Genomic DNA, 15,000 nt, shown 5'->3' on the forward strand with positions numbered 1-15,000 from the left:
CATATACATATGTGCATACCTACGTATATATTCTTTTCTCCTCTAGGGACAAGACCCGAAATTTTGAGGGAGGGAGCCAGTCGATTGCATCGACCCCAGTACGCAAGTAGTATTTCATTTATCGACTCTGAAAGGTTGAAGGGCAAAGTTGACCTCGGCAGAATTTGAACTCAGAACATAAAGACAGACGAAATACCGCTAAGTATTTCGCCTGCCGTGCTAACGTTTCTTATTTCTTTACTGCCTACAAGGGGCTAACCAAGGACAGACAAAGGGATTAAGTCGATTACATCGACCCCAGTGCGTAACTAGTATTTATTTAATCGATCCCGAAAGGATGAAAGGCAAAGTCAACGTCGGCAGAATTTGAATTGAAAATGTAACGGCAGACGAAATACAGCTAAACATTTCGCCCGGCGTGCTAACGTCTCTGCCAGCTCGCCGCCTTTCCCTACGTATATATGCAATAGGCGTCTATGTCTACAGACGCACATACACATGCGCATGTGCAAGCGCACATGCTCACACTCTCTGGCAAACATACACTCTCAAACAGCATGCAAACACCACCCACACGCATACACACACACACACACACACACACACACACACACACACACACACACACAGATTCAGCAGTGTTTGTGAGGTTGGGATGAGAGGCAACCCTACCGAACACGCCTTATTTCTTATTCAAACAGAAACACGCATAAACTCAATGTAATGTGCCGTGAAAAAATTTGGATCGTCGAGAAAATAATATCGAAAGACTTTCATACTTCTGAATAGTGACAAGAGCGAAACCAGTCTGCTGGAACACTTTTCGCTGAAACCGATCCATTTGAAACAATAATTTTATGTTATTTTATCTTATTTTATTTCTATTTTATTTTATCTCATTTTATCTTATTCTATTTTTATTTTATTCTATTGTATTCATATTTTCTTTTAGTTTAGTTTTATTTCAGATTCGAAGAATGAAATTCTATTGTAATATATGATTTCTGGTTCTTTATATTATATTATTCTTTATTTGTGCATTTTTATTCACAAGCGCACTCGTGTAGGACAAAGCGTTACACACTCGAAGGACTAAATGCCTTATCATAATTAGTTACGGCCTTTTGTGGGTGGAGATTGTTGGGTATGTATGTGGGGCGTCGGTTGGTTTTGGTTTTGGTTTTGTATTAACCATTCCGTATCGTACAACACATCGATCGGTGCCACGCCCGCAATGTTTTACGGTTTCTTCCTTTATGGTGCTACATAAGAAGTGGTTATTAGCTTCTACTTCAAACACCTTTTCCTTCTCTCTCTCTCTCTCTCTCTCTCTCCCTCTCTTTCTTTCTCGCGTTATATATATGACGAAAGGGAGATTTTTGTGTGACATTCTTTTTCGACGTGCACATCGCAACCGTTTCCGACAAATATACAGTGTATATTAAAAAAAGAGAGGGGTAGAGAGGGAAACGGAGAGAGAGAGAGAGAGAGAGAGAGAAAGAGAGAGAGAGAGAGAGAGAGAGAGAGAGAGAGAGGGAGAGAGAGGGAGAGAGAGAGAGAGAGAGAGAGAGAGAGAAAGAGAGAGAGAGAACAATCGGAACTAGTACTTGATCTGTACTTTATTTACCCCGCGCCAGGAACAAAAGAAAAAATATGACCACATATTTTATTTTTATTTTGAACTCAAAGAATCGGACCAATAATTTCAAGGTAACATTTCTGTGTCTTACCTTTTTATATATACATGCATAAATACATACATATATATATATATATATATATATATATATATATATATATATATATATATATATATATATATATATATATATATATATATATATATATATGTATATATATATATAAACAAATAATAAATGAGTATATGCATATATACGTACCGGTATGTGCATACCTACGTCTACCTGTATATATAGGTGCATATCTGGGTACAGGACATTGCAAACAAAACATAGACAAGAAAATAATAATAACCAGAGTACAGAAAACGCACAAGCCACATAGAGAACATTTTCCTTCATCAGCTACTCCCGTTTTAACACCGGCGTTTCGAAGAGTTGGGCAGGACGCATCGTTAAAACGGCTCTTCCCATGGACCGCAAATTAAATTTGTATACACACACACACATATATATATATATATATATATATATATATATATATATATATATATATATATATATATATATATATATGGGAGAATATACAAAAAATAACAACAGACGAGGACAGGTGGTGTAAATAACAAAAGTATATATTAGTATGACGCTCGGGAATACGGAAAGTCTTTGACGTTTCGAGCTACGCTCTTCAACAGAAAGAATACGGAGACAAGGAGAAAAACACGGAGAAAAAAAAAAAAAAAAAAAAAAAAATTGAATAGTGTTCAGTCAACGGTCAATCATAATAATGGCCGATATTCTTGTTTGGTTCCTGATCACCTTAGCAGATTTTACTTCTACCGTCTTCAGAGCAATGGATAAAATGAGTACCAGTAAGATTCTGGGGTCGAGAAAATCGACTTTTGCCTTCCTCGTAATGTGTATATTCCCATCTATCTTAGAACTTGAGCATTTCAAAGCCTGCTTTCGTCGGTTTCACCTTTCTTCTTTATGTGGTCGGAATAATAAACTGTTTGCCATCAACCACAAAAAGAAAGGAAAAAAAAAAAAAAAAACATATCGTGACCTTTCCCTGTGCAAGAAATCAATATATAGTCCCGCCCCTTTATGTTTTTTATCTCTCTCAAATCTCACTTAGGGGATTCGTTTGTGCCTTTCATCTCTGCGGTATCGATAGAATTATGACCAGCCAAGTAATGGAGTCGATTAGGACGAACCGCAACCCTTCCTCCGAAATTTGTGTTAGCTTTGTGTCGGTGCTGGAAGGAGACGAATATGGTGGCGTGAGTGTGGGGTGCGGTGGTGGAGGTATTGTAGAGTCATCGGATCACCACACTGAATAACTTCTTTTACATTTTCCATTGAAATCCAGCGGGAGCGGATTTTTTTCTGTTACTTTTTTTTTTTTCATCTTTGCGAGGATCAATAGCATAACTAAAGGCTCCATTAGATCCCCGGTGTTTATAAAGATGACGAATCTAAAAGACAAAAAAACAACCCTAAACTCTATAACAAAGTTAAGTACGCAAAAGGAGACTCAGATATAATTTACCATAAGGTTTATTTTAAAAAAACGTAGTAAGCGGGAGAAAATTTAGGGTTATGGGCTGGGTACACAACTCATGTACTTAAACATATCTAAGGATATTCTTTTCTACTCTAGGCACAAGGCCCAAAATTTTGGTGGTGAGGGGGCAGTCGATTATATCGACCCCAGTATGCAACTGACACTTAATTTATCCTTTTCTACTCTAGGCACAAGCCCCGAAATTTTGGTGGTGAGGGGGCAGTCGATTATATTGACCCCAGTACGCAACTAGTACTTAATTTATCGACTCCGAAAGGATGACAGGCAAAGTCGACTTCGACAGAATTTGATCTCAGAACGTAAAGACAGACGAAATGCTGCTAAGCATTTCACTGGGCGTGCTAGAGTTTCTGCCACCTCCCTGCCTTATATGTAGGGATATTACATCAAGAAATGATTTGTTGTTCATTATACAGGGATAGTTAACTTGTTTCATTAGACTGCGGCCATACTGGGGCACCACCCAGTCGAAGAAATTGCCTTCAGTACTTATTTTTTAAATGTCTCCTACTTATTGCATCGGTCTCTTTGACGAAGCGCTAGGTAATAAAGAACTTAAAAACAACAACCGACACAAGTTGTTACCAAACACAGAGTTGTATACGCAGATATATATATACGACGGGGTTCCACACAGTTTCTGTCTCCCAAATTCCCTCGTTGGGGATTGGTTGGTGCGGGACTGTAGTAAGGTTCTTGCCAAGGTGCTGTGCGTAGGTGTTGAACACGAAACCATGTTGCAAAGCAACGTTCTCAACTACACAGCCATGCCTTCGCCATGTTAGGTAAAAGCTATTAAAAGAATAACATGTCCTCAAAAAAATAAAGAACACTCAAGAAATGAAGGTAAATCTGCGAAAGTATATTGTCTCCGGTTGATTTTCGTTATCTTTATAAGCTTCAGTTTTCACAAAATCTTGGCCCAACATCAAAGTGAGGAACCCTTATTTTTCTCGTTTATCTATAGAGAAGATATTTTTGGCCATAGATTCCCAAGTATAAATGATGGATGGTCATGTATGGAGCACTTTAATACATCGGCTTGATTAATCAGATGTGAAATGAGAGTAAAGAGCAACAACAAAAATCTTTAATTTCTTTCACAATAATCTTAGCCACATTTGTAACGTAACACCAGACAAGAGTAGAACTTGAAACCGGTTCGACGTAACCGAGTGACCACTTTGATACATATTGTCTTTAACCATCCTGTAGTATTCGTTTTAGACTAAGCTCAGCAATTTTGAGAGGAGTTGGGTAGCTCGATTACATCGATCCTATGGCTCAACTGGTGTTTATTTTATTGATCTCGAAAAGATGAAAGCCAAAGTCGACGTCAGGAGCATCGGAAGTCAGAACGCAAAGAGCCAGAAAGCAAAAATACCACTAAGCATTTTACACGGCGCAGAAGCGATTCTGAGCTGTCGAAGCCTTTTGTAATGGTTTCAAATTCTGGCACACAACTACAAATTTTAGAAGAAAGACAAGTCAATCACATCGATTCCATTGCCCAACAAATACATATTTTATTCTTTTCTACTCAAGAAACAAGGCCCGAAATTTTGGGGGATGGGGTCAGTCGATTAGATCGACCCCAGTATGCAACTGGTGCTTAGTTTATCGACCCCGAAAGGATGAAAGGCAAAGTCGACCTCAATGGAATTTGAACTCAGAACGTAAAGACGGACGATATACCGCTAAGCATTTCGCCCGGCATGCTAACGTTTCTGCCAGCTCGCCGCCTTAGAAATATTCTTTTCTACTCTAGGCGCAAGGCCCGAAATCTTGGGAGAGGGGGTCAGTCGATGAGATCGACTCCAGTATGTTACTGGTACTTAATTTATCAACCCTGACAGAATGAAAGGCAAAGTCGACCTCGGCTGGATTTGAACTCAGAACGTAAAGTGTCGGCAGAAATGCCGTTATCGCAGCACAACATCTTTCTCTTTCCTTTCATCGCTGTTTCCCGTACATGTGTATCTATCTGTGTATAAGCGATATTTTCTTTTATTAAGATGTCAGTATTTCTTTATTTTCCAAACCCACAAATCATTTTTATGTATATATACAAACAAGGGCGCATGGCCTAGTAGTTGAAGCGTTGCACTAACAATCGCGAGATCGTGGTTTTAATTCCTGGATCGTTTGGTGTGCTGTGTTATTTAGTAAAACCCGTCATCTCACGTTGCCATGCGATCACTTCGGCACGTGACTCGTGGTACACCGTGCGCCTGTTTAGGCAACGTCGATTTGACGGAGGGATTTAGCCAATGCACAGCACAAACATTCAGTCACTATAAACCTATTAGTATGAGTTGTCCAGCAATAAATTGCAGAACAGTCTTCAACTGGTACTTAATTTATCGACTCCGAAAGGATGAAAGGCAAAATTGACCTCGGCGGAATTTGAACTCAGAACGTAGCGATGTAACTTTGTGACAAAAAAAAAAAAGAAAAGAAAAAGGAAAAATGTATATACATAGACTTTGATTTTAAAGAGAAAAACTGACTAAATGTAACCTCTTCATACTATCACTCGTTTATTTTATTTTTTCTGCTGACTCTATCTGCTTTTTGTATTTTTAGTTCCCCGATTGTGTGTTTGCTATGTCTGTTTTGTCACGATCTATGATAGGTAATAAAGAGATAGATCCCCAAATCTAATCAGTTCGTGCCAGTCACGAGGCCAAACATCCCTGAAAATTTCATTCGAATCGATCTAGCGGTTCTTGAGATATCTTGTCCACGGACAATCACGGCTGAAAACAATACCCTGCGTTCGCTAAGGTGGAGGTAGTAATATTTAATTATAAAGATACAATGAGATTTTTAAAAACATCGAATGGCTAATAGAATCCAGTAAATTAAAACAGGAATTAAAATGATGCAAAAACGGAATTAAAATGCCCAGAAACAAAGAATGGTTGAGAACCACTGCATTAGAACGTCAGAACCCATGTAGACCCCCACCACCACCAACTATATGTCTTGCAATCACCTCGACACTCATCAATACTCTATTCATTTGTGTTCTGACGGCAGAATTCAAGATTCAGTATCTGCGCCAGTACCTTTGGTCTTAATCATATTCCTGAGACCCACGTGCAGTTCCAAGAAAGGCAAGTGAAGCAACAGTTATATTCTTTCACACATCGGACAGAGTTTTCTCTAACTCTTACTTGGAAAGAATTAACCGGTTGTTGTTGTTATATATATATATATATATATATATATATATATATATAGATTATAATTCTACTTTTTAATTTTCTAGTTATTTCACTCATTAGACTGAGGCCATGCTGGGGCACCGCCTTGAAAGGTTTAGTCGAAAGAATCGACCCCAGTATTTTTTTGTTTTTTCTAAAGTTCGGTACTTATTCTATCGATCACTTGCCGAACTGCTATCTTACGAGGACGCAAACACACCGACACCGCTTGTTAAACGGTGAGAGAAGAGGGTGGTCAAACACAGACACATATATATGTGTGTATGTATATATAAATGTGTGTGTGTGTATGCGACGGTCTTCTTCCAGTTTCCGTTTATGAAACCCACTCACAAGGATTTGGTCGGCCCGAGGCTATAATAGAAGACATTTGCCCAAGGTGCCACGCAATGGGACTGAACCCAGAACCGTATAGTTGGGAAGCAAACCTTTTTACCACACTGCTATGCCTACGCCTATGTTTCAAAATCATTTGGATGACGTTTATCTACGTTTTAGAGGTTATTCTGGCGAGCACCACTTCCTATCATCTTTGAAACGGCCGTTTTGTAACCCATGAAAATATTGCATATGGCTATTCTCCAATAGCCTATAATTGAAATTGTGAAAAGATATATATTTTTTTCTACCCCAAGTAATATATTATCAAACACTCTGAAAGCTTTCTGTAAGTAAAACTGAAATTTCTTTTTCTTGAGAAATCGAATTAAAAATTATTTTACAGAGTTCTGATGTTGATGTCTGTTCTGTTCAAGGTGCAGTATTGATTATAATTGGTTTGAAATTTTGGGATGAGGCCAGCTATTTCGAGGGAGGAACTAAGCCAGTTACTCTAGACTCCAACTGGTATTTATTTTATCGACACCGAAATGATGAAAGGCGAAGAAAATCGCGATAGAATTTGAACTTACAACGCAATGACAGACGAAATGCCACTAAGCGTTTTCTCCGGCGTGCCAACGATCCTGCCACCACACCACTTTAGCATACAGTGAAATAATGGTTTCAAATTTTGCCACAAGGGTAACAGTTTTTAGGGGAGGGTATGAATCGATTACATTGACCCCCAGTGTTCAACTGGTACTTATTTTATGGACCCCGAAAAGATGAAAAGCAAAGTCGACTTCGGCGGAATTTGAACTTAGAACATAAAGACGGAAAAATGCCGATAAGCGTTTCGCCCGGCGTGTTAACATTTCTTATTTCTTTATTGCCCACAAGGGGCTAAACATAGAGGGGGCAAACAAAGCACAGACAAAGGGATTAAGTCGCTTACATCGACTCAAGTGCGTAACTGATACTTAATTTATCGACCCCGGAAAGATGAAAGGCATAGTCGACCTCGGCGGAGTGAACTCAGAACGTAACGGCAGACGAAATACTGCTAAGCATTTCGCCTGGCGTGCTAACGTTTCTGCCACCTCGTCGCTTTAGCATGCAATGAAATAATACAATACAGACTAGACACAGGATGCTGTGCAGCATCTAAGACCAACTCATTCTACACAGCCACCGATCAAGAATATAACACAACCGGAACTACACATATTTTCTACAAACACCACACAACACTACAACATAGACTACACCTCACACAACATGTACAAACCAGAAACGCCACCCAACAAAATAACAGTTCACGTTACACAGGTTCGACAAACAAACCAAACACTAAAACACCTTTCAACCTTAAAACTGCCACACTTTGGACAATCCCCATGGGTTATATCAGTGGTTCTCATGCGGAATCTGTATGACCTTAGTGGTCCATAGAAGATTTTGCGGTTAAAATTTATCTGCAAGATAATTCAAAAATGCACAAAATTTTTTTAACAGTTTTTAGATAAATTCTTAATAATATTTAATTCTGAAAATATATTATGACTTTTAAACCCAAAATGGCTATGGATGTCCACTCTAGTTAAATTAAAATCAAAGGGGTCCAAAAGTGTAAAATAAAAAGAGTTAAGAAGTACCGGCTGATAAGGACAAGAAAACAAAACGGCACAAGGCAAAATATCAGAAGGGCTTCGAGCACTTGAAATATTATTGAAAGCTTGTGGAAAGCTAAGGTTACAGGTTCCCACATAAATTCTACCGGGAGTATGACCAAATCAGAGTCTAGTCGAATAATAATAATGGTAATTTCTTTTATTTGCCAGCAGGGCAACAAACGAAGGTGTGCCGTACATGGGCAGTGTATAATTTGTGTTGGGTTTCACATAGAATATAGGAGAAGAAAGGTAAAAGAAGGTGAAATGAGATAATAGTGTACATCGAATGCGAAATATGTGAATGTAATTATGATTGAATCCCGTTACCGGGGAAATGTTAATTAGAGCCAATCAAGATCTAGGGTCACCCTGACCACTAAAGGAACAACCTCTAACTCTACTTCGTTCTTCAATCTACATGCACATGGCTAGAGTAGATCCATTCATCTGAACCAGTTTTGCCACAATCACTCACCTTTTTTACAAATTCATTGGGTAACAGCACTTCATTCTCTACCCTCGCATTCTTTTCCAAGTAGAACCAAAAAATCTGGATGAGGGCTTGACAGAAGAGGAAGGTGTCTAATGTAATTTTTATATGGATTAATTCCCACTGCTCCGGTTTCTCTAGCCAATGTATTCCTCCCTGGACGGGACGCCGAATTACTCTTTTCTACCAGCTGAGTAAACCGGAGTAACGCAAAGCTCAAGAACACAACATATTCTCCGGTCGAGGATCGAAACCACAATCTTATGATCATGAGTCCATAATCCCTAACCACTTAGTCATGCGCCTCAACGCTTAAAAATAAATATATGTTTATATATATGTATATATATATATATATATATATATGTGTGTGTGTGTGTGTGTGTGTGTGTGTGTGTGTGTGTGTGTGTGTGTGTTTGTGTGTATATATATATATATATATAAACTATTGTGTCTGGGGAGAGTCATTCTCTTTTAGTGCCTTATAATTTAACACACACACTGGTAAAATTTCCACTCATTTACTTATTTGTTGTTCTAAAACTTTCAACAACTATCGAAAAGGTTGCAAGACGCAACGAAAATTTTAGAAAAATAAAGGAGTAAATGAGTGGAAATTTTACCGGTGAATGTGTTAAGTTATAAGGCAATAAAAGAGAATGACTCTCCCCAGACACAACAGAATATGCTTCAACACACGAACCCACATAAAGAATCTTGCAAACCAAATCCCAAAACGAAATATATATATATATATATATATATATATATATATATATATATATATATATATATATATATATATATAGTTGTATCTATATGTACATGTAGATGAAGGTATGTGCATACATGTACATATATATGCATATACTCATATATTGTTTATATATGTGTGGGTGTGTGTGTGTGTGTGTGTGTGTGTGGTTGATTATTTTCCTTATGTTTTGAAACGTTTTATCAGATTTTCATTGTATCACTGTAAAAATAATATCAGTAATGATAATAATAATAGTTGTGATTAAATCGATCATTATGGTGACGAATACACGTGTACAGACAACACAATATAAATGGGAGAAAAAAATAACCTTACCTGTACCATTCTAGGCCTCTTGAGTAGTGTCTATCGAAGAAATGTGGTTCGGGGCCAGGAGCCCTAATATCCGGATGTAATCGTAAAAATTCCAGTAGGGCTCGAGTGCCTCCTTTTTTAACTCCAATGATAATAGCTTGGGGAAGTTTTTTAGAGGGCCCTTCTCGTACGACTAACATCCGAGAGGATTTCGGAGGTGTCTGCGCCACGTGATGTGAAACTGTGGCCATATTACTTTCACTTTCCAAAACTTGATTTAAATGAATATCGTCGGCTCTGTTCGATTGTTTTCCAAGTTCTTCATCATTGTTATCAGCATCGGGGTCATTTTCCTCTCCATCACCGCCGTCACTTTCCTCATTTAAGTTGTTGTTGTTGTTGCTTGTGTTGCTGTTGTTGTTGTTGTAGTCCTCATTGCTGTACTGATAATAGAAGCTGTTATTGTTGTTGTTATTGCTGTCGTTGTCGTCATTAATATCATTATCTTTGCTATTGTCTTTTTCACTGACATCGAAGTTACTCACATTCTCGCTAAACGCAATCGTTCGCCGGCGATCCTGTTCGATATCGAAGCCATTTGAGTCGCTACTACTGCTATTATTATTATTATTATTATTATTATTATTATTGCTGTTGGTAGTGGTGGTGTTCTTTAAATTGTTGATATTGTCGGTTCTGTTGTTGCTGTCGATTTTGTTGCTTTTGGAGACATTCCATTGATTAATAGCTACATGATCGATAAAACTATTATCATTACTGTTTTTGTTGTTGTTGTTGTTGTTGTTGTCGATGCTAGCTGCAGTAGTGGTGGTTTTCTGGCTATTATTTCCTGCTTGTCGTCTAGACTTGCGACCGGTGATGGGTAAGGATCGCAACAGCGGTTTCAAAATGGGTAACACTTGCAAAGAGACGCTTTTGTTGTCGGACGGAGGTGTATGAAATGGAAGAGTTTTGGACAGATTTATTCTACGGTTAATATCCGCTATACTGTAAGAATTCTGTACTGGCAATTTCTCTGCCATCGGACGCATAAGAATGTGTGGTTCTGGGGTTGTTTGTTGAGGTGAAGGGAGTGGTGACGGTGATGGCTGTGGACTCGTTAAACCGGCGGGCAGTTGGTGTTGCAACAGTTTGCGGCGATCAGAGTTTGGGATGAGGTGCAGCTCTTCTTGCTTGCTACCAATGTGCAGCTGCATTTCGTCTGCAGTCGGCTCATTTTTTAATTGCAGTCTGTCGTTCGCGTCAGATTTTTTAGATGTCAATAATAAAGTCACCGTGTTTGAGGTAGAAGAGGAAGAAGAAGAAGAAGAAGAAGAAGAAGAAGAAGAAGAAGAAGAAGAAGAAGAAGAAGAAGAAGAAGAAGAAGAAGAAGAAGAAGAAGAAGAAGAAGAAGGAGAATGTGATTTAGTTACGTGTGAAGAAACATGTGTTTTGTCTCTTGCTTTTGTTGTTGTAGTTGTTGGTGTATGTGCTGTTGATGGTGATGATGATGGTTGTGGTGACAATGTTGTTGTTGACGATGATGATGTTGCTGTTGTTGTTGATGATGATGGTGATGATGATGATGATGGATGTGGTGGTGGTGGTGGTGGAGTATGTGGCGTCGAGGTTGTGGGTGATGATAATATTGGTGATAACAATGACGGTTTGTAATCAGTTTCGTCAGTTTGGGAGTTTGAATTAAGCAGAAGTTTACTTTTTTGACGATCATCGTTTTGACGATGCTGATGATGATGATGGTGGTGGTTGTGGTGGTTGTGGTGATTTTGGTGAGGAGGAGGAGATGGAGAAGGAGGAGAAAGAGGGGGAGAATGAGGATGATGTTGATGGTGATGATGGTCAGGGTGACGATGACATTTGTGATGGAGGTCAGAGTAAAAGACAAAACGTTTTATACCCTGTTGATTGGTTTGTGGTTGTTGTTGTTGTTGTTGTTGTTTTAGTTGATGATGATGATGATGGTGGTGGTGGTGGTGGAATTGTTGCTGTTGTTCTCGCTGCTGCTGCTGTTGCAGCTGACGGTGGTGATATTGTTGAATATGCTGCTTCTGTTGCTGCTGCTGCAGTTGTAGATGATGTCGATGGTTATGAAGATGATGAGGATGATGCTGATGATGATAATGACGATGGTGGTTATGTCGGTGGAGGTGAGGGTAATGCTGATGAGGATGCTGATGCTGATGATGGCGGCGTTGGTGGTAGTGTCGGTTGTGCAGAGGTGGAAGCGGAATTGAAAATGGACGGCGATGGTTCAAAGCCAAACGGCGACTGAAAGAAGTAGAAATGCCTCTAGCCGAAACACAAACAAACCAACTGTTGATAACAATGCAGATGCAGTAAACGAGCGCAGAGATGGGCCAAGTGATCATCACGATTTTGAAAGTGGCTCTTGGTCCCTCGGCACAACTATGAGAAAGTCGGCTGGAGAAACCTTGCGAAAATCCTCTTCCGATTGCACTCGCTACGAGTGCCGCATACGAAGAGATGCCAGGAAATATCTTCGCGATAATTACAAAATGTTGAGAGCAAATCTTGGTGTTGAAAGTAGTCCATTCTGGTTTATGGGTTTTGGCATCCGGCTCTTCAGGTCATCGACTCAGGATTATCATTAATATATGTATGTATATATCCCAAAAATGTATTGGTAACAAATAAGGTATTTCTAGAGCTTAAAAGAAATTACTTGAGTTGTGTGTTTGTGTGTGTGTGTGTGTGTGTGTATGTATGTGTATGTTTTTTTTTTTTTTCAATAACTTTATTGTCAAAATCAAACATGTATATTACTATAAAGAAATGTTAGAACTTTGTTACTTTAATGTGTGTGTGTGTGTGTGTGTGTGTGTGAGTGTCGGAATGGGATTTTACGAGTCTAACAATTTCGCATCGCGATTAAACCTACAAACGTCAAACAGAAGTAACATATATCTGTATATTTTCTTAAATACTAATTAAAATGTATTTTCATCCTAATAATATTATTGGTTGACGGCTCTTTACGTTTTATATATTGATAATATTAATAATATGGTAATACATTTAAAAAAGAAATTTAATATATAAATTCTGTATTGAACAGCGACAAATGTCTATACACAAGGACTAACAATATCGATTAAATAATAATTATACACTTGTAAGTTCCGTAACGTTATATATATATATATATATATATATATATATATATATATATATGTATATATATGTATATATATAAATCTAGATAACGTATCAATCAGTAGACATACCTGAATTATATTTGTGGGTGTGTGAGTACGCGTGTGTGTACTCGTATGTGTGTGTGAAGAAAAATGATTATAAAATTAAATCATGATGAATTAATAACATCAACAAATCTTTATTTTTTTCTTTCTTTGTTGTTCTTGTTTTCTTTTATATTGTTGGATTTTTTTCTCTCGATTTTGTAAATAATCCCGTTAATATGACAGATGTACATCCGTGTGCGTGCGTGTGTTTGTGTGTGTGTGTGTGTGTGTGTGTGTGTGTGTGTGTGTGTGTGCGTGTGTGTGTGTGTGCGTGTGTGTGTGTGTGCGTGTGTATAAGTAAATCCTGTACGGAAAGTACTCACGTGTAAGTCTTGAATTAAAACCACGAATTGCAAATAGTAAAAAAAAATATAAATAGACAATAAATCGATAAATAAATAAAAATACTAATAATAAATCCTTATAGGGGTTGGATTATCCTCTTCTCTGGAATGGATTATGATTACAATTATTGTTGTTGTGTGTTTTAGGAGTATATTAGTACGATTGCAGTTGTTTGGTTGACTTACAATGCACACAATATTTGTTTGTTGTTTAGCATACTGCTACGTCCGTTATGAATCGTCTTTTTATCCTTCTGTGTCCGTGTGTAGGTATATATACATATATATACATATATATACATGTGTTTGCGTGTGTGTATGTGTGTGTATGTGTGTGTCAAGTGTTTGTGTAAGCGTGTGTCTTCTTTTAAGCTGTGAATGAAAATCAATTTCAAGTTTCAATTTCAAGTTATATATTTAATTAATATTTTTCCAGATTGATTTTTAAAATTTTTTTCTCCGTAAAAAAATATCCAGGATTTTCCATGAATAAGTTGAAATTAATAAACAAGTGAACGTATGATCCAATCAGAGAACTGTTATTAAATGATCAAATCAAAAGCCGTAGATATTTGATATTTAGATATGAAACACAAAACATTCGCCGAAACGATCGTGGCAAGGTTGTATTATATATATATATATCTATACATATATGCTTATGTATAATTATTGTTGTTGCACGAACTCCAGTTTTGTAAACATTTGAAAATGTTTCTTGTCAACAGTGGAAACATTTGCTACTATTGAGGGGAGAGTGAGAGAAAAGCGTGTAGAATGTATGTTTGTAAGTGTGGGTTTATAAATGTCCATTTGTTTATATGTGGAGTGTATAACGCGTTTGTGTGTTAGGTTGTCTTGACCATGTTTATCATTATAAAACGTGGACTATGGCAAGTTTTTCATGGAAACGGGTGAGAAAGAGAAAGAGAGAGCGAATGTGTGTGTGTGTCGTGATGATAGTGTAGGGTCGAGAAAGCGTCTAATGGTTTTGCTTATGTAAAAACATGTGAGTGACAGGTTAGACGTATACATACATACATGTATATATATTATATGATGTGGGTGTTTGTCACTTATCTTTCTATTAAGTCAACAATGTTTGTTCGTGTTGTGTGTGTGTGTGTGTGTGTGTGTGTGTGTTTGTGTGTGTGTTTCTTTGCGTTTCGAAATACAAAAGAATATATTATTAATTATTGCAATTAATAATAAAACGAACAAAATATACAAGTAGATAAATAATAATAATAAAAAAAGAATGATAAAGCTACAAACTTCTTCCTGTATGAAAATAACTCTAACTGTGACAAATATATATCGTATTATATAGAATTCTATTTTCTTTTCCGTTTGTT

General features: G+C 37.6%; 1 protein-coding gene across 1 annotated transcript in view; it reads right to left on the reverse strand.

The window, feature by feature from the left end:
* LOC106876039 (uncharacterized) overlaps positions 1-15,000 on the reverse strand; it is a 175,974-nt gene that overhangs the window by 159,628 nt on the left and 1,346 nt on the right. Inside the window, exon 1 of the mRNA XM_014924421.3 lies at positions 10,039-15,000. This exon is cut by the window's right edge and continues 1,346 nt beyond it. Within this exon, the coding sequence (XP_014779907.3) occupies positions 10,039-12,407 (2,369 nt within the window). The 5' untranslated portion in view covers positions 12,408-15,000. The remainder of the gene's footprint in view (positions 1-10,038) is intronic.

The sequence above is a fragment of the Octopus bimaculoides genome, chromosome 7 (genome assembly GCF_046866305.1).
Source record: "Octopus bimaculoides isolate indiv1 chromosome 7, ASM4686630v1, whole genome shotgun sequence".
NCBI lineage: Eukaryota > Metazoa > Mollusca > Cephalopoda > Octopoda > Octopodidae > Octopus > Octopus bimaculoides.